The sequence below is a fragment of the Protomyctophum parallelum genome (genome assembly GCF_964188405.1).
Source record: "Protomyctophum parallelum genome assembly, chromosome: 4".
Lineage (NCBI taxonomy): Eukaryota > Metazoa > Chordata > Actinopteri > Myctophiformes > Myctophidae > Protomyctophum > Protomyctophum parallelum.
In genome coordinates this window covers 55,841,429-55,861,180 of record NC_139700.1, presented here as the reverse complement: position 1 = coordinate 55,861,180, position 19,752 = coordinate 55,841,429, and the positions used below count along the sequence as shown (strand labels likewise).

Below are 19,752 nucleotides of genomic sequence, written 5' to 3'. Positions count from 1 at the left end.
AGCAAGGAACCAGAACTAATAGTAAACAAAAATAATAAGGCAGGCACAAGAGGGGACAAGAGGGATCGATTCTCTGCTGCTGAAGCGCTGTCGTCCCCTGGTGAAGTCAAGTTCAACTGAGCTTTTATAGAGCAACAGGAAGAGTGCCCAGCCAACAGGAAACTGGTGTTGTCAGGGAGAACCAATAAGGACCAGAGGGGGGCAGGTCCAATCAGAGACCTGTCACTCACAGCCATGTCTGTCAATTCACTTGAGTACTGCAGTAAAATAAATACAACTTGTTACATGCCCCAAAACATAATAACAAATACCAAACTTATAATTATTATCCTAATTTAATAGCCACTATAAATAATAATTATACTTAAGCAAATAACAAATAATCAAAAGGACCATGGTCCGTAACAGTGGTCCTTGTGTGTGAGAAGGGGGGTCCCTTGGTCCTGGTGGAGCTGCTCCTCAGTAAGGTGTGTGTGTGTGTGTGTGTGTGTGTGTGTGTGTGTGTGGTCCAGGTGTGTGAGAGGGGGGGTCCCTTGGTCCTGGTGGAGCTGCTCCTCAGTAAGGGGGTCCACGAGCAGCACCTCCGCAGCGCCCTGGCGTCCTCGCTGAGGCGCGGCGCCGGCCCCGCCCTGGTCCGGCTGCTGCTGGGCCGTCTGGGCCTGGACCTCAACAACCGGGCCCTCTGCCTGGGGGGCTTCCGCCTGGGCCCGCTGGACCCCGCCTGGCTGGGCCCCCTGCTGGCCGACAGGGGGCGCTGCCACGGCCCGCCCGGCAACAACGGTAAGGAAGATGTCCCAAACTCTACTCCCTTCTGCCTCCAGAACTGTGGAATGCACTTCCCATCGCAGTCAGAACTGCAGCATCACTCCCAATCTTACAATTTACAATTTACAATTCAGGCATTTATCAGACGCTCTTTTTTTTTTTTTTTTAAGATATTTTTTTGCGGCTTACGCCTTTTATTGATTTTTGAAGGGACAGACAGTAGGCTGACAGGAAACGGGAGAGAGATGGGGGGATGACATGCAGTAAAGGCCGTGTCGGGTCCGGGAGTCGAACCCGCGGCACACTGCGACTGGATTACCAGTCCGGTGCCCAGACCGTTACGCTACGGCCTGGGCCTATCAGACGCTCTTAATCCAGGGCGATTTACATTAAGCAAGAACAAAAGCATGGGAATACATCATAAAAAAGCATTTATCATGAAACATGCGTAAGCTAAGAAAGTAACAGTGGAATATCTATATAATGAAGCTATACATATAAACTATACATATATACTACTATGCTATACATATGGCGGAATATTGGGAGTGATGCTGCAGTTCTCACTGCAATGGGAAGTGCATTCCACAGTTTTGGAGCCAGAAGGGAGAAGAGTTTCCGCCGTAGTCTGAAAACCCACCTTTTCAGACTCCATCATGGCCCATAGCACTTACCCTACCCCCTTAGATAGCATTTCTGTAGACTTAGATAGCATTTGATACAGACTCATAGCATGTTATGTAGACAGCACTATAATTGCATTGTATGTAGTCATAGCACGTCATAGTACATATGTATAGCATAGTAGTATATATGTATAGTTTATATGTATAGTTTCATTATATAGATATTCCACTGTTACGTTCTTAGCTTACGCATGTTTCATGTCTTTGAGTGCCAATTCTCCCATTATAAAGAAAGAAAGATAATTTGTAATTATATTATGCATGTAATGTGCATGATGTCACCTGTACACCAGATTAGAGGGATGTTAAAAATATGGATACAAAAAAAATATATATATATTTTTTAATTCCCAAGGGAGAGACGTCTTGACGCCCGTGGCATCCATTACTTAATTGGCAATTTAATTAATTAATGTTTAATTCCTTAATTGACGTTTATGACTACTAAACAGTTTTAATGTAAGTCACTCTGGATTAAGAGCGTCTGCTAAATGCCTGAATTGTAAATTGAGATGAGCTTATGTTGTTTTAACACAATCAGCCAATCAGCGCCGGGATTTCTTTTCAAAAATAGCAGCTTTTGGGGTTGCCGGCCGCTGCAGATATGGTTAGATTTTTACTCTGAAAGGTTTGTTTTTGTCCTCAAAAAGGGAAAGGGGCGCGGCTGGCCCGCTACGTCCAGTCCCTCCAGAGGTCAAAGGGCAGCGCCGCAGGGGCGGGTCCAGGGTCCAGGTCCCTCCTGGCGGCGGCTGACCCCTGCCTGACCTCCGGCTACATGTCGGAGGACGAGAGCGACGACTCCAGCTTCAGCTTCGGCTTCGTGTCGTCCACAGACGACGGTCTGTTCCAACATGACGACCTGGAGAGTGACGGTGAGACCTTTTAGACCTTCTAAATGTCTTCTAAATGTCTTCTAAATGTCTTCTAAATGTCTTCTAACGACGGTCTGTTCCAACACGACGACCTGGAGAGTGACGGTGAGACCTTTTAGACCTTCTAAATGTCTTCTAACGACGGTCTGTTCCAACACGACGACCTGGAGAGTGACGGTGAGACCTTTTAGACCTTCTAAATGTCTTCTAACGACGGTCTGTTCCAACACGACGACCTGGAGAGTGACGGTGAGACCTTTTAGACCTTCTAAATGTCTTCTAACGACGGTCTGTTCCAACACGACGACCTGGAGAGTGACGGTGAGACCTTCGTTTTTAACCCATTTCAGACCTGGGACTTTAACTTTTATTTATAGGATTTTAAATCTTTGTAGACAAACAACCCCACACATAACCCACCCTCCCCGGTTCCATCACAAAAGAAGACAACAACAACAACATCAACAACAACAGCAACAATAAAATAAAATAAACGGCTAGTAAAGGATATAAATAATAAATAAATCAATAACATAAATACAATAAAATTAGCCTTTTACTAGATTAAGGGGCTACACACAGTGTAGGAAAACACTTATAGGACATCATCAGAAGACAGTGAAAGGGTGAATTCAAGGAAAGGGGACCAAGCCTTTACACATTTCTGGCGAGATTTGAAACCCGTTGTATCTGAGCTTCTCCAATGGTATAAAGGATAGAAACATCCTTGACCCAACTTGTAAATGTTGGAGGTTTATCAGATTTCCAATTGCGGAGAATAAGTCTCCTCGTTATGAGTGAAGCAAAAGCTATGAAAGTGGCTTGGGGAGAGGTAATTGGTGCATCGTCGTTGGGAACTGACCTGGGACTTTTTTTTTTTAATTTATATTTTTTGTCCCACGATTTTGTAACCCATTTTTCACCCCTGTGTCAATCATCCTGTGATGTGGTCCTGGGCTCTACACACCCTCCGCCAACCTGGGGAGAGCAACGGACTTGACTCATGCTTCCTTCATGCTTGAGTGTCCAAGTTGGTCCTTTACACCTGACAGGGGGGAGTTTCCCTGGTTGGACGTAGCGCGTGGAAGGAACACGTTATTCCAACCAGTTCCTTTCCCCTCAATCAGGCGTCCCGGCTGGCCAGGAGGAGGCAGTTTAGTGACCAGGATTACTGCATGTTTTTTGTGAGGGTACCTACCCTAGGGGACACGGGGAGAACATGTGAGGGTACCTACCCTAGGGGACACGGGGAGAACATGTGAGGGTACCTACCCTAGGGGACACGGGGAGAACATGTGAGGATACCTACCCTAGGGGACACGGGGAGAACATGTGAGGGTACCTACCCTAGGGGACACGGGGAGAACATGTGAGGGTACCTACCCTATAGGGGACACGGTGAGAACATGTGAGGGTACCTACCCTAGGGGACACGGGGAGAACATGTGAGGGTACCTACCCTAGGGGACACGGGGAGAACATGTGAGCGTACCTACCCTAGGGGACACGGGGAGAACATGTGAGGGTACCTACCCTAGGGGACACGGGGAGAACATGAAAACTCCACACAGAAAGGCCCTTTCGCCAACCCCGCCTGCGGGTATGGGCACTGATGACGCGGAGGAGGGAACAAGCCACCAGCACCCACAACGCCCCGAGCGGGAATCGAACCCAGGACATTCTAGCTGTGAGGCGACAGCACTACCAACTGTGCCACCGTGCCCCACCGGGACCTGGGACTTTTTAACCCATTTTAGACCTGGGAACGATTCTACTAAATGTCTTCTAAATGTCTAAATGTCTTTTCTGAAAAATGCTTGTTTCTATCTCAGTTGTTCTCAAACATTTTCATGTCAAGGACTCCCAAGATTATAATAAAGTACCACAGACCAAATGTCATTCTGAACCCTCCACGAAAAGGCCTCGTTGTCCCGACCCCTTATCAATCATTTATACATTATGGATCAATAGTGTGGACTTAGACAGTTTTTCATCTGTGGCATTATTATGTAATTGGCCGCCGACCCCCATCTGAAAATATGTAGTTCCAGGGACCCCTCCCCCATCTGAAAATATGTAGTTCCAGGGACCCCTCCCCCATCTGAAAATATGTAGTTCCAGGGACTCCCCCCCCCATCTGAAAATATGTAGTTCCAGGGACTCCCCCCCCCCATCTGAAAATATGTAGTTCCAGGGACCCCCCCCCCCCCCCCCACCCCAGAAGCAAAGATTTGAGTTAAAAAAAACGTTCCCTCTGAAAGAATATATATTCAAAGATTTGCGCCACATTGTCACGATTTAAAAAAAAATAGCAGATCTACAAACTTATATGAAACGATTTTAAGATGAAGAACCAGGGGAATGGAAGGGATTAGTGAGTTACGTCAGGACCTCGGTGCTCTATTGAATTCAGCTTTAACTTTAATAATAATAATAATAATAATAAACTTTATTTATATAGCACCTTTCATACATAAATGTAGCTCAAAGTGCTTTACAGAGCAGAAAATATAATAAAAACAAAAGCAGAACAAAACAGCATTAAAACAGGCATGCAGTTAAAACAATAGGACAATAATGCAGTGTCAAATCAGGCAAAGGCAGTGGTACAAAGATAAGAACTGATATTTTAAAACTCAACTAAAAGCAAGAGTAAAAAGGTGAGTCTTAAGATGTGTCTTAAAGGTTCTATGACATTCATTTTCATTTATTTGTTTTTCTTTTAGGTTTTATGACCTCAATTACACCCAAAAAACCTGAACTTTGAACATTCAGTGGATTTTCTGTGGTCTGAAGTTTTCTTTGGGGTTTTTTGGGGCCTTTTGAGCTACAATGAAAACAGGCAACACAGTGAAACAGTGACATCTGCTGGCAAATCCCATTGACATATATGGGATTTGCAGGGTCTTACATCACTTACTGCCGGCAAATCAGAGCACCTGTTTGAGCCAGAAAACCCCAGATCACAGAAAATCTACTGAATGTTAAAAGTTCATGTTTTTTGGGTGCAATTGAGATTAGAAAACCTAAAAAAAACAAGAACAATTCCAAAACCTTTTTTTTAATGTCACAATCCCTTTAAAAATGTCTACAGAGGATGCCTGTCTGATCCGCAGTGGTAATTTATTCCAGGCTGTTGGGCCATGAAAGCAGAATGCTGCCTCGCCATATTTTTTACTAGCCACCTTTTTTGGGAGTTGGAGTAGGCCGGCCTACTACCTACTCAGGGTGCCCCCTGAGGGGGTAGGTAGTAGGCCAGCACTGCCTACCCCCTCAGGGGGCACGCTGAGGGGGCGGTTAGGGATATATCTAGGCAGGCAGTCATGGAGATACGTGCTTTTACCTTTGCAGGAAGTGACTCTCGGCCTCTCACCTTGTCTCCCGTGGCCCACAACAACTCAGCGGAGGAGTTGAGGACAGGAAGTCACAAGAGGAAGCCGGGAGGAGGACGTCGGAGGCACGCCAGCGCCGAGGTGTGGGAGCGAACCTTCCCTTCATATCCGCCCTGTGGCCACGGGGCGCCACTGTTGGTGTTGTTGTTTTTGGTGTTACTCTAGTTTTAGTCGACAAAATATTGTGCGATTTTGTTCGACTGAATCCACTTTTTTTTGTCGACCAAAAATCCATTTCTGCGGGCCTTGATGGCGTCGTAATGGCAGATTTGACACTTGCTGAAAATAGCAGATCTATACAAGCTCACAACGTGTCGCAGCGCGACGCGTTGTGTGCTTGTATAGATCTGCTATTTCCAGAACGTGGCGACCGAGCATAAAATGATCTCTTCTCCTCTAGTCGTTCCCTAACATTTTTGTCTAGTTTTTTTTTTAATCTGTTGATGAAATTGTCAGTATATTTTAGCTCATTTCTTTTTTTCTTTTTCCGTCAGCGAGAAAAGGTAGTCGACGGACAATTTTAATCTCGGTTGACGAAATCAACAATGTGACGCACGTGTTCACTGTGTTTGGGTTTGGAAGGTTTCGCTGTTTGCTTTGGTATTCATTAACCCATTTAGACCCCCCCCCCCCCCCCCCCGTTCGCTCTGAAAGAATATTATTCAATTTGAGATTTGCGATTTGCGCCACATTTTCACGATTTAAAAAAAGATAGCAGAACCGGTGCTATGAGCTTGTAGATCTGCTATTTTTTTCAATAAAAGTAAAAAGTCCTGGTTTCGCTGTTTGCTGCTCTGTCGCCGTCTATGTACCATGTCTGCATCGTCTCTGTCTTCATTCCAGAGTGGCCAAAATGATCTGGAACTGAATGAGCCTCTACAGAGGAGACAGGGCAGGACTGGCCCTAACCACAAAGGTACCTCTATCTGTATACAACTAACTATACAACTAACTATATAACTATCTGTATAACTAACTATATAACTATCTGTATATTACTTAATGAGTCTCTCCAGAGGAGGCAGGGCAGGACTGGCCCTAATTACCACAAAGTTACGTACATATATTTGTACAACGTTTGACATACAAATGTAGCATTTAGCCTCCGTCTGCAGATGTGGCTGGTACACAATTTTCAGTAATATAAAAAAACTACACAATACACTACAGTAGTTGTAGTTCTAGATGTAGATCGCAGGGATAAAAACCTCACTTGCAACTTTTGTGCATGTCATGTACTATCTTTCCCATTCCCTGTCACACTATTCCTGAAGAAGATCCTAAGGGATCGAAACGTTGAATCAAATAAACCAGTGGAGCTGAGTTTTTCATACCAGTGTTGCAGACTCTATTTTTTCCTCCTCAGGCATCAACTCCCCGGGGGGCCTGAGTCCCGGGGAGTTGTCCTCCCCCTCCTCCTCCTCGTCCTTGGGGGGCGGGGCTGACCGGGAGCGGATCCGCCTCCTGGACCTCTCGGGGAACGAGCTGGACTCTCTGGGCGGTCTGATGGACCGCTCCGTCCAGCAGAACCTGGAGCACCTGTACCGTCTGGACCTGAGCAGCAACAACCTGAAGGACTTCCCCTCTGACCTGTGTCAGGTAGGATGACCTCTGACCTGTGTCAGGTAGGATGACCCCTGACCCCTGACCCTGTGTCAGGTAGGATGACCTCTGACCTGTGTCAGGTAGGATGACCCCTGACCCCTGACCCTGTGTCAGGTAGGATGACCCCTGACCTGTGTCAGGTAGGATGACCCCTGACCCTGTGTCAGGTAGGATGACCCCTGACCTGTGTCAGGTAGGATGACCCCTGACCTCTGACCTGTGTCAGGTAGGATGACCCCTGACCTGTGTCAGGTAGGATGACCCCTGACCCCTGACCTGTATCAGGTAGGATGACCCCTGACCCCTGACCTGTGTCAGGTAGGATGACCCCTGACCCCTGACCTGTGTCAGGTAGGATGACCCCTGACCTGTGTCAGGTAGGATGACCCCTGACCCCTGACCTGTGTCAGGTAGGATGACCCCTGACCTGTGTCAGGTAGGATGACCCCTGACCTGTATCAGGTAGGATGACCCCTGACCTGTGTCAGGTAGGATGACCCCTGACCACTGACCCTGTGTCAGGTAGGATGACCCCTGACCCCTGACCCTGTGTCAGGTAGGATGACCCCTGACCTGTGTCAGGTAGGATGACCCCCTTCTCCGCTTAAAGCACCGCCTCTGGCGGTCAGCAGGGACGAAATAGAACCCACCTTTTCGGACTCCACCATGGCCCGTAGCACTTGCCCTAGCCCCTTAGATAGCATGTTTCATGATAAACTACTTTTTATGTATGCAATGTATTGCCATGCTTTTCCGTTCTTGCCTAATGTAAATCGCTCTGGATTAAGAGCGTGTGCTAAATGCCTACATTGTAAATTGTATAATCCTCAGAGCTTCAAGAGTCTGACCCGGTTGGACCTCCAGGGCAACTCCCTGCAGTCGCTGCCCTCCGAGCTGCTGTCCCTGCCCTGTCTGAGCACGCTCAACGTGTCGCGCAACGCCGTGGGGCCGCGGCTGACCCTCGACCCCGCCGTCTGCTGCCCCTCCCTCCGGCAGCTCAACCTGTCCTTCAACCACATCACCAGCTTCCCTCACCAGCTGGGCAGCGCCATGAACGCCCTGGAGGAGCTCTCCATGGAAGGGTAGGATGCTGGGAAATGTAGTTGTAGCGGTCCATGGGAGGGTAGGATGCTGGGAAATGTAGTTGTAGTGGTCCATGGGAGGGTAGGATGCTGGGAAATGTAGTTGTAGCTGTGCATGGAAGGGTAGGATGCTGGGAAATGTAGTTGGAGCTGTCTATGGAAGGGTAGGATGCTGGGAAATGTAGTTGTAGCGGTGCATGGAAGGGTAGGATGCTGGGAAATGTAGTTGTAGCTGTGCATGGAAGGGTAGGATGCTGGGAAATGTAGTTGTAGCGGTCCATGGAAGGGCAGGATGCTGGGAAATGTAGTTGTAGTGGTCCATGGGAGGGTAGGATGCTGGGAAATGTAGTTGTAGCTGTGCATGGAAGGGTAGGATGCTGGGAAATGTAGTTGGAGCTGTCTATGGAAGGGTAGGATGCTGGGAAATGTAGTTGTAGCGGTGCATGGAAGGGTAGGATGCTGGGAAATGTAGTTGTAGCTGTGCATGGAAGGGTAGGATGCTGGGAAATGTAGTTGTAGCTGTGCATGGAAGGGTAGGATGCTGGGAAATGTAGTTGTAGCGGTCCATGGGAGGGTAGGATGCTGGGAAATGTAGTTGGAGCTGTCTATGGGAGGGTAGGATGCTGGGAAATGTAGTTGTAGCTGTGCATGGAAGGGTAGGATGCTGGGAAATGTAGTTGGAGCTGTCTATGGAAGGGTAGGATGCTGGGAAATGTAGTTGTAGCGGTGCATGGAAGGGTAGGATGCTGGGAAATGTAGTTGTAGCTGTGCATGGAAGGGTAGGATGCTGGGAAATGTAGTTGTAGCTGTGCATGGAAGGGTAGGATGCTGGGAAATGTAGTTGTAGCGGTCCATGGGAGGGTAGGATGCTGGGAAATGTAGTTGGAGCTGTCTATGGGAGGGTAGGATGCTGGGAAATGTAGTTGTAGCTGTGCATGGAAGGGTAGGATGCTGGGAAATGTAGTTGTAGCTGTGCATGGAAGGGTAGGATGCTGGGAAATGTAGTTGTAGCTGTGCATGGAAGGGTAGGATGCTGGGAAATGTAGTTGTAGCTGTGCATGGAAGGGTAGGATGCTGGGAAATGTAGTTGTAGCTGTGCATGGAAGGGTAGGATGCTGGGGAATGCAAAAGGAAATTAGGGCTACGGACCAGAGCTACAATACTGATACAAATGCCCGTACGGAATAAATGTGATGTTTTCTTTGTCATGCAAGCTCCTAGCATTGTTAATTTTCTAATAATCGATGTCTGACGTTGCCAATCTCCTCATGCAGTCGATGTTGTCAAGTGCTAGTCCACACTGCTGCACCGTGTTTTTACAAGTAGGCTACTCTGGAGCAAATTCAGAATTATAAAGTCAGTCCCTTTGCTAATCGGTGAATCTTAAAGTCAGTCTCTTTGCTAATCGGTGAATTCCAAATAAATGGTGACGTTGTTTGTGCATCTCTGTGTTCAGTAACAGAATGACGGAGCTGTGTGTTGTGTTCAGTAACAGAATGACGGAGCTGTGTGTTGTGTTCAGTAACAGAATGACAGAGCTGTTTGCTGTGTTCAGTAACAGAATGACGGAGCTGTGTGTTGTGTTCAGTAACAGAATGACGGAGCTGTGTGCTGTGTTCAGTAACAGAATGATGGAGCTGTGTGCTCTGCTGTGTCTGCCGGAGTTGAAGACGCTCGACGTGAGTCGTAACGACGTGCAGAACATCTCCCCGGACTTCCTGGCCGGCTGTCCCAAACTGGAGACCTTCAACGCCTCCGCCAACAAACTGGGTAAGCACTGGGTTCAAGTTCTCAGTCAAACTGGAGACCTTCAACGCCTAGGCTCTCTGTCATGTTTGTCCTAATTGTCTGTCCTAACTGTTTTATCTCTCCTAGGCTCTCTGTCCTGTATGTCCTAACTGTCCTATCTCTCCTAGGCTCTCTGTCCTGTCTGTCCTAACTTTATTTAACCTTTATTTAACCAGTAAAAACCACATTGAGACTGAAGTCTCTTTTACAAGTGTGAACTGGCCAAGACAAGAGGCAAAATAAGTGACACAGCTCTGCCAGTAACTGTCCTATCTCTCCTATAGGCTCTCTGTCCTATCTGTCCTAACTGTCTGTCCTAACTGTCCTATCTCTCATAGGCTCTCTGTCCTATCTGCCGTCCAAGGTAGCAACAGTGAAACTGGCCTGCAACACTTTCACCTCCATCCCTCAGGCTGTTCTGGATCTAGTGAAGTAAGTATTGGGTGGTTTTATTAAACAAAAGTCATTCTTGCTATGGAACTTTGGGCTACATTCACTGTAATGAAGATAGGAACGTTGGGCTACATTCACTGTAATGAAGATAGGAACGTTGGGGCTACATTCACTGTAATGAAGATAGGAACGTTGAACTACATTCACTGTAATGAAGATAGGAACGTTGGGCTACATTCACTGTAATGAAGATAGGAACGTGGGGCTACATTCACTGTAATGAAGATAGGAACGTTGGGCTACATTCACTGTAATGAAGATAGGAACGTTGGGGCTACATTCACTGTAATGAAGATAGGAACGTTGGGCTACATTCACTGTAATGAAGATAGGAACGTTGGGGCTACATTCACTGTAATGAAGATAGGAACGTTGGGCTACATTCTATGTAATGAAGATAGGAACGTTGGGCTACATTCACTGTAATGAAGATAGGAACGTGGGGCTACATTCACTGTAATGAAGATAGGAACGTTGGGCTACGTTCACTGTAATGAAGATAGGAACGTTGGGGCTACATTCACTGTAATGAAGATAGGAACGTTGGGCTACATTCACTGTAATGAAGATAGGAACGTTGGGGCTACATTCACTGTAATGAAGATAGGAACGTTGGGCTACATTCACTGTAATGAAGATAGGAACGTTAGGCTACATTCACTGTAATGAAGATAGGAACGTGGGGCTACATTCACTGTAATGAAGATAGGAACGTTGGGCTACATTCACTGTAATGAAGATAGGAACGTTGGGGCTACATTCACTGTAATGAAGATAGGAACGTTGGGCTACATTCACTGTAATGAAGATAGGAACGTTGGGCTACATTCACTGTAATGAAGATAGGAACGTTGGGGCTACATTCACTGTAATGAAGATAGGAACGTTGGGCTACATTCACTGTAATGAAGATAGGAACGTTGGGCTACATTCACTGTAATGAAGATAGGAACGTTGGGGCTACATTCACTGTAATGAAGATAGGAACGTTGGGCTACATTCACTGTAATGAAGATAGGAACGTTGGGCTACATTCACTGTAATGAAGATAGGAACGTTGGGCTACATTCACTGTAATGAAGATAGGAACGTTGAACTACATTCACTGTAATGAAGATAGGAACGTTGGGGCTACATTCACTGTAATGAAGATAGGAACGTTGGGGCTACATTCACTGTAATGAAGATAGGAACGTTGGGGCTACATTCACTGTAATGAAGATAGGAACGTTGAACTACATTCACTGTAATGAAGATAGGAACGTTGGGGCTACATTCACTGTAATGAAGATAGGAACGTTGGGGCTACATTCACTGTAATGAAGATATGAACGTTGAACTACATTCACTGTAATGAAGATAGGAACGTTGGGCTACATTCACTGTAATGAAGATAGGAACGTTGGGGCTACATTCACTGTAATGAAGATAGGAACGTTGGGCTACATTCACTGTAATGAAGATAGGAACGTTGGGCTACATTCACTGTAATGAAGATAGGAACGTTGGGGCTACATTCACTGTAATGAAGATAGGAACGTTGGGCTACATTCACTGTAATGAAGATAGGAACGTTGGGGCTACATTCACTGTAATGAAGATAGGAACGTTGGGCTACATTCACTGTAATGAAGATAGGAACGTTGGGCTACATTCACTGTAATGAAGATAGGAACGTTGGGGCTACATTCACTGTAATGAAGATAGGAACGTTGGGCTACATTCACTGTAATGAAGATAGGAACGTTGGGGCTACATTCACTGTAATGAAGATAGGAACGTTGGGGCTACATTCACTGTAATGAAGATAGGAACGTTGGGGCTACATTCACTGTAATGAAGATAGGAACGTTGGGCTACATTCACTGTAATGAAGATAGGAACGTTGGGGCTACATTCACTGTAATGAAGATAGGAACGTTGGGCTACATTCACTGTAATGAAGATAGGAACGTTGGGCTACATTCACTGTAATGAAGATAGGAACGTTGGGCTACATTCACTGTAATGAAGATAGGAACGTTGGGCTACATTCACTGTAATGAAGATAGGAACGTTGGGGCTACATTCACTGTAATGAAGATAGGAACGTTGGGCTACATTCACTGTAATGAAGATAGGAACGTTGGGCTACATTCACTGTAATGAAGATAGGAACGTTGGGCTACATTCACTGTAATGAAGATAGGAACGTTGGGCTACATTCACTGTAATGAAGATAGGAACGTTGGGGCTACATTCACTGTAATGAAGATAGGAACGTTGGGATACATTCACTGTAATGAAGATAGGAACGTTGGGCTACATTCACTGTAATGAAGATAGGAACGTTGGGGCTACATTCACTGTAATGAAGATAGGAACGTTGGGCTACATTCACTGTAATGAAGATAGGAACGTTTGGCTACATTCACTGTAATGAAGATAGGAACGTTGGGCTACATTCACTGTAATGAAGATAGGAACGTTGGGGCTACATTCACTGTAATGAAGATAGGAACGTTGGGGCTACATTCACTGTAATGAAGATAGGAACGTTGGGGCTACATTCACTGTAATGAAGATAGGAACGTTGGGGCTACATTCACTGTAATGAAGATAGGAACGTTGGGGCTACATTCACTGTAATGAAGATAGGAACGTTGGGCTACATTCACTGTAATGAAGATAGGAACGTTGGGGCTACATTCACTGTAATGAAGATAGGAACGTTGGGCTACATTCACTGTAATGAAGATAGGAACGTTGGGGCTACATTCACTGTAATGAAGATAGGAACGTTGGGGCTACATTCACTGTAATGAAGATAGGAACGTTGGGGCTACATTCACTGTAATGAAGATAGGAACGTTGGGCTACATTCACTGTAATGAAGATAGGAACGTTGGGCTACATTCACTGTAATGAAGATAGGAACGTTGGGCTACATTCACTGTAATGAAGATAGGAACGTTGGGGCTACATTCACTGTAATGAAGATAGGAACGTTGGGGCTACATTCACTGTAATGAAGATAGTAACGTTGGGCTACATTCACTGTAATGAAGATAGGAACGTTGGGCTACATTCACTGTAATGAAGATAGGAACGTTGGGCTACATTCACTGTAGTGAAGATAGGAACGTTGGGCTACATTCACTGTAATGAAGATAGGAACGTTGGGCTACATTCACTGTAATGAAGATAGGAACGTTGGGGCTACATTCACTGTAATGAAGATAGGAACGTTGGGGCTACATTCACTGTAATGAAGATAGGAACGTTGGGCTACATTCACTGTAATGAAGATAGGAACGTTGGGCTACATTCACTGTAATGAAGATAGGAACGTTGGGCTACATTCACTGTAATGAAGATAGGAACGTTGGGCTACATTCACTGTAATGAAGATAGGAACGTTGGGCTACATTCACTGTAATGAAGATAGGAACGTTGGGCTACATTCACTGTAATGAAGATAGGAACGTTGGGGCTACATTCACTGTAATGAAGATAGGAACGTTGGGCTACATTCACTGTAATGAAGATAGGAACGTTGGGGCTACATTCACTGTAATGAAGATAGGAACGTTGGGGCTACATTCACTGTAATGAAGATAGGAACGTTGGGCTACATTCACTGTAATGAAGATAGGAACGTTGGGGCTACATTCACTGTAATGAAGATAGGAACGTTGGGCTACATTCACTGTAATGAAGATAGGAACGTTGGGCTACATTCACTGTAATGAAGATAGGAACGTTGGGCTACATTCACTGTAATGAAGATAGGAACGTTAGGCTACATTCACTGTAATGAAGATAGGAACGTTGGGGCTACATTCACTGTAATGAAGATAGGAACGTGGGGCTACATTCACTGTAATGAAGATAGGAACGTTGGGGCTACATTCACTGTAATGAAGATAGGAACGTTGGGGCTACATTCACTGTAATGAAGATAGGAACGTTGGGGCTACATTCACTGTAATGAAGATAGGAACGTTGGGGCTACATTCACTGTAATGAAGATAGGAACGTTGGGCTACATTCACTGTAATGAAGATAGGAACGTTGGGGCTACATTCACTGTAATGAAGATAGGAACGTTGGGCTACATTCACTGTAATGAAGATAGGAACGTTGGGCTACATTCACTGTAATGAAGATAGGAACGTTGGGGCTACATTCACTGTAATGAAGATAGGAACGTTGGGCTACATTCACTGTAATGAAGATAGGAACGTTGGGCTACATTCACTGTAATGAAGAAAGGAACGTTGGGGCAACATTCACTGTAATGAAGATAGGAACGTTGGGCTACATTCACTGTAATGAAGATAGGAACGTTGGGCTACATTCACTGTAATGAAGATAGGAACGTTGGGGCTACATTCACTGTAATGAAGATAGGAACGTGGGGCTACATTCACTGTAATGAAGATAGGAACGTTGGGCTACATTCACTGTAATGAAGATAGGAACGTTGGGCTACATTCACTGTAATGAAGATAGGAACGTTGGGGCTACATTCACTGTAATGAAGATAGGAACGTTGGGGCTACATTCACTGTAATGAAGATAGGAACGTTGGGCTACATTCACTGTAATGAAGATAGGAACGTTGGGCTACATTCACTGTAATGAAGATAGGAACGTTGGGGCTACATTCACTGTAATGAAGATAGGAACGTTGGGGCTACATTCACTGTAATGAAGATAGGAACGTTGGGGCTACATTCACTGTAATGAAGATAGGAACGTTGGGCTACATTCACTGTAATGAAGATAGGAACGTGGGGCTACATTCACTGTAATGAAGATAGGAACGTTGGGGCTACATTCACTGTAATGAAGATAGGAACGTTGGGCTACATTCACTGTAATGAAGATAGGAACGTTGGGCTACATTCACTGTAATGAAGATAGGAACGTTGGGCTACATTCACTGTAATGAAGATAGGAACGTTGGGGCTACATTCACTGTAATGAAGATAGGAACGTTGGGGCTACATTCACTGTAATGAAGATAGGAACGTTGGGCTACATTCACTGTAATGAAGATAGGAACGTTGGGGCTACATTCACTGTAATGAAGATAGGAACGTTGGGCTACATTCACTGTAATGAAGATAGGAACGTTGGGGCTACATTCACTGTAATGAAGATAGGAACGTTGGGCTACATTCACTGTAATGAAGATAGGAACGTTGGGCTACATTCACTGTAATGAAGATAGGAACGTTGGGGCTACATTCACTGTAATGAAGATAGGAATGTTGGGCTACATTCACTGTAATGAAGATAGGAACGTTGGGCTACATTCACTGTAATGAAGATAGGAACGTTGGGCTACATTCACTGTAATGAAGATAGGAACGTTGGGCTACATTCACTGTAATGAAGATAGGAACGTTGGGGCTACATTCACTGTAATGAAGATAGGAACGTTGGGGCTACATTCACTGTAATGAAGATAGGAACGTTGGGGCTACATTCACTGTAATGAAGATAGGAACGTTGGGGCTACATTCACTGTAATGAAGATAGGAATGTTGGGCTACATTCACTGTAATGAAGATAGGAACGTTGGGCTACATTCACTGTAATGAAGATAGGAACGTTGGGGCTACATTCACTGTAATGAAGATAGGAACGTTGGGGCTACATTCACTGTAATGAAGATAGGAACGTTGGGGCTACATTCACTGTAATGAAGATAGGAATGTTGGGCTACATTCACTGTAATGAAGATAGGAACGTTGGGCTACATTCACTGTAATGAAGATAGGAACGTTGGGGCTACATTCACTGTAATGAAGATAGGAACGTTGGGCTACATTCACTGTAATGAAGATAGGAACGTTGGGCTACATTCACTGTAATGAAGATAGGAACGTTGGGCTACATTCACTGTAATGAAGATAGGAACGTTGGGGCTACATTCACTGTAATGAAGATAGGAACGTTGGGCTACATTCACTGTAATGAAGATAGGAATGTTGGGCTACATTCACTGTAATGAAGATAGGAACGTTGGGCTACATTCACTGTAATGAAGATAGGAACGTTGGGGCTACATTCACTGTAATGAAGATAGGAACGTTGGGCTACATTCACTGTAATGAAGATAGGAACGTTGGGCTACATTCACTGTAATGAAGATAGGAACGTTGGGCTACATTCACTGTAATGAAGATAGGAACGTTGGGCTACATTCACTGTAATGAAGATAGGAACGTTGAACTACATTCACTGTAATGAAGATAGGAACGTTGGGGCTACATTCACTGTAATGAAGATAGGAACGTTGGGCTACATTCACTGTAATGTAGATAGGAACGTTGGGATACATTCACTGTAATGAAGATAGGAACGTTGGGCTACATTCACTGTAATGAAGATAGGAACGTTGGGGCTACATTCACTGTAATGAAGATAGGAACGTTGGGCTACATTCACTGTAATGAAGATAGGAACGTTTGGCTACATTCACTGTAATGAAGATAGGAACGTTGGGCTACATTCACTGTAATGAAGATAGGAACGTTGGGGCTACATTCACTGTAATGAAGATAGGAACGTTGGGGCTACATTCACTGTAATGAAGATAGGAACGTTGGGGCTACATTCACTGTAATGAAGATAGGAACGTTGGGGCTACATTCACTGTAATGAAGATAGGAACGTTGGGGCTACATTCACTGTAATGAAGATAGGAACGTTGGGCTACATTCACTGTAATGAAGATAGGAACGTTGGGGCTACATTCACTGTAATGAAGATAGGAACGTTGGGCTACATTCACTGTAATGAAGATAGGAACGTTGGGGCTACATTCACTGTAATGAAGATAGGAACGTTGGGGCTACATTCACTGTAATGAAGATAGGAACGTTGGGGCTACATTCACTGTAATGAAGATAGGAACGTTGGGCTACATTCACTGTAATGAAGATAGGAACGTTGGGCTACATTCACTGTAATGAAGATAGGAACGTTGGGCTACATTCACTGTAATGAAGATAGGAACGTTGGGGCTACATTCACTGTAATGAAGATAGGAACGTTGGGGCTACATTCACTGTAATGAAGATAGGAACGTTGGGCTACATTCACTGTAATGAAGATAGGAACGTTGGGCTACATTCACTGTAATGAAGATAGGAACGTTGGGCTACATTCACTGTAGTGAAGATAGGAACGTTGGGCTACATTCACTGTAATGAAGATAGGAACGTTGGGGCTACATTCACTGTAATGAAGATAGGAACGTTGGGCTACATTCACTGTAATGAAGATAGGAACGTTGGGCTACATTCACTGTAATGAAGATAGGAACGTTGGGCTACATTCACTGTAATGAAGATAGGAACGTTGGGCTACATTCACTGTAATGAAGATAGGAACGTTGGGCTACATTCACTGTAATGAAGATAGGAACGTTGGGCTACATTCACTGTAATGAAGATAGGAACGTTGGGGCTACATTCACTGTAATGAAGATAGGAACGTTGGGCTACATTCACTGTAATGAAGATAGGAACGTTGGGGCTACATTCACTGTAATGAAGATAGGAACGTTGGGCTACATTCACTGTAATGAAGATAGGAACGTTGGGGCTACATTCACTGTAATGAAGATAGGAACGTTGGGCTACATTCACTGTAATGAAGATAGGAACGTTGGGCTACATTCACTGTAATGAAGATAGGAACGTTGGGCTACATTCACTGTAATGAAGATAGGAACGTTAGGCTACATTCACTGTAATGAAGATAGGAACGTTGGGGCTACATTCACTGTAATGAAGATAGGAACGTTGGGGCTACATTCACTGTAATGAAGATAGGAACGTGGGGCTACATTCACTGTAATGAAGATAGGAACGTGGGGCTACATTCACTGTAATGAAGATAGGAACGTTGGGCTACATTCACTGTAATGAAGATAGGAACGTTGGGCTACATTCACTGTAATGAAGATAGGAACGTTGGGGCTACATTCACTGTAATGAAGATAGGAACGTTGGGCTACATTCACTGTAATGAAGATAGGAACGTTGGGCTACATTCACTGTAATGAAGATAGGAACGTTGGGGCTACATTCACTGTAATGAAGATAGGAACGTTGGGCTACATTCACTGTAATGAAGATAGGAACGTTGGGCTACATTCACTGTAATGAAGATAGGAACGTTGGGGCTACATTCACTGTAATGAAGATAGGAACGTTGGGCTACATTCACTGTAATGAAGATAGGAACGTGGGGCTACATTCACTGTAATGAAGATAGGAACGTTGGGCTACATTCACTGTAATGAAGATAGGAACGTTGGGCTACATTCACTGTAATGAAGATAGGAACGTTGGGCTACATTCACTGTAATGAAGATAGGAACGTGGGGCTACATTCACTGTAATGAAGATAGGAACGTTGGGCTACATTCACTGTAATGAAGATAGGAACGTTGGGCTACATTCACTGTAATGAAGATAGGAACGTTGGGCTACATTCTGGGTTCCTCGCAAGAGTTTTGAAACTGTTCGGTAGCAAAGAATCACCCACGTTGTGTTATTATTACAAATACAATCATATGAGCCATTCTTGCACTTCGTGCGAATTGATCACACGTTCCCCTAAATCTTCTGCTCGTCGTTGTTCTAGTTTGCGTTCGGTGGACATGAGGACCAATGGCATTGCGGTGCTGCCGGGCCCCGCCTCCTGGGCGTCGGTCGTTCTGCGTGAGCTGGTGTTCACGCAGAACGCCGTGGCGGCTCTGGACCTGAGCGGGCCCGTCTACAGGTGGGCCCGGCTGGAGAAGCTCCACCTCAGCGACAACAAGCTCTCAGAGGTACAGTACAGTGTGACTTACTGTACAATATTCACACCACTGTCCATCCATCCATCCATCTTCAACCGCTTATCCATAGTCGGGTCGCGGGGGCAACAGCTCCACCAGAGAGCTCCAGACTTCCCTCTTCTCCAGAGCAACATTACAATTTACAATTTACAATTCAGGCATTTAGCAGACGCTCTTAATCCAGAGCGACTTACATTAAGCAAGAACAAAAAGCATGGGAATACATCACATAAAAATTTATCATGAAACATGCGTAAGCTAAGA

At 45.0% G+C, this 19,752-nt stretch overlaps 1 protein-coding gene across 1 annotated transcript in view; it reads left to right on the top strand.

Annotated features, from left to right (window-relative positions):
* lrrk2 (leucine-rich repeat kinase 2) overlaps nucleotides 1-19,752 on the top strand; it is a 191,666-nt gene that overhangs the window by 82,866 nt on the left and 89,048 nt on the right. Inside the window, exons 18-26 of the mRNA XM_083762898.1 lie at nucleotides 513-780; nucleotides 2,102-2,323; nucleotides 5,675-5,796; nucleotides 6,559-6,631; nucleotides 7,082-7,314; nucleotides 8,152-8,402; nucleotides 10,024-10,172; nucleotides 10,529-10,622; nucleotides 19,293-19,479. Coding sequence (XP_083619024.1) covers nucleotides 513-780; nucleotides 2,102-2,323; nucleotides 5,675-5,796; nucleotides 6,559-6,631; nucleotides 7,082-7,314; nucleotides 8,152-8,402; nucleotides 10,024-10,172; nucleotides 10,529-10,622; nucleotides 19,293-19,479 — 1,599 coding nt within the window. The remainder of the gene's footprint in view (nucleotides 1-512; nucleotides 781-2,101; nucleotides 2,324-5,674; nucleotides 5,797-6,558; nucleotides 6,632-7,081; nucleotides 7,315-8,151; nucleotides 8,403-10,023; nucleotides 10,173-10,528; nucleotides 10,623-19,292; nucleotides 19,480-19,752) is intronic.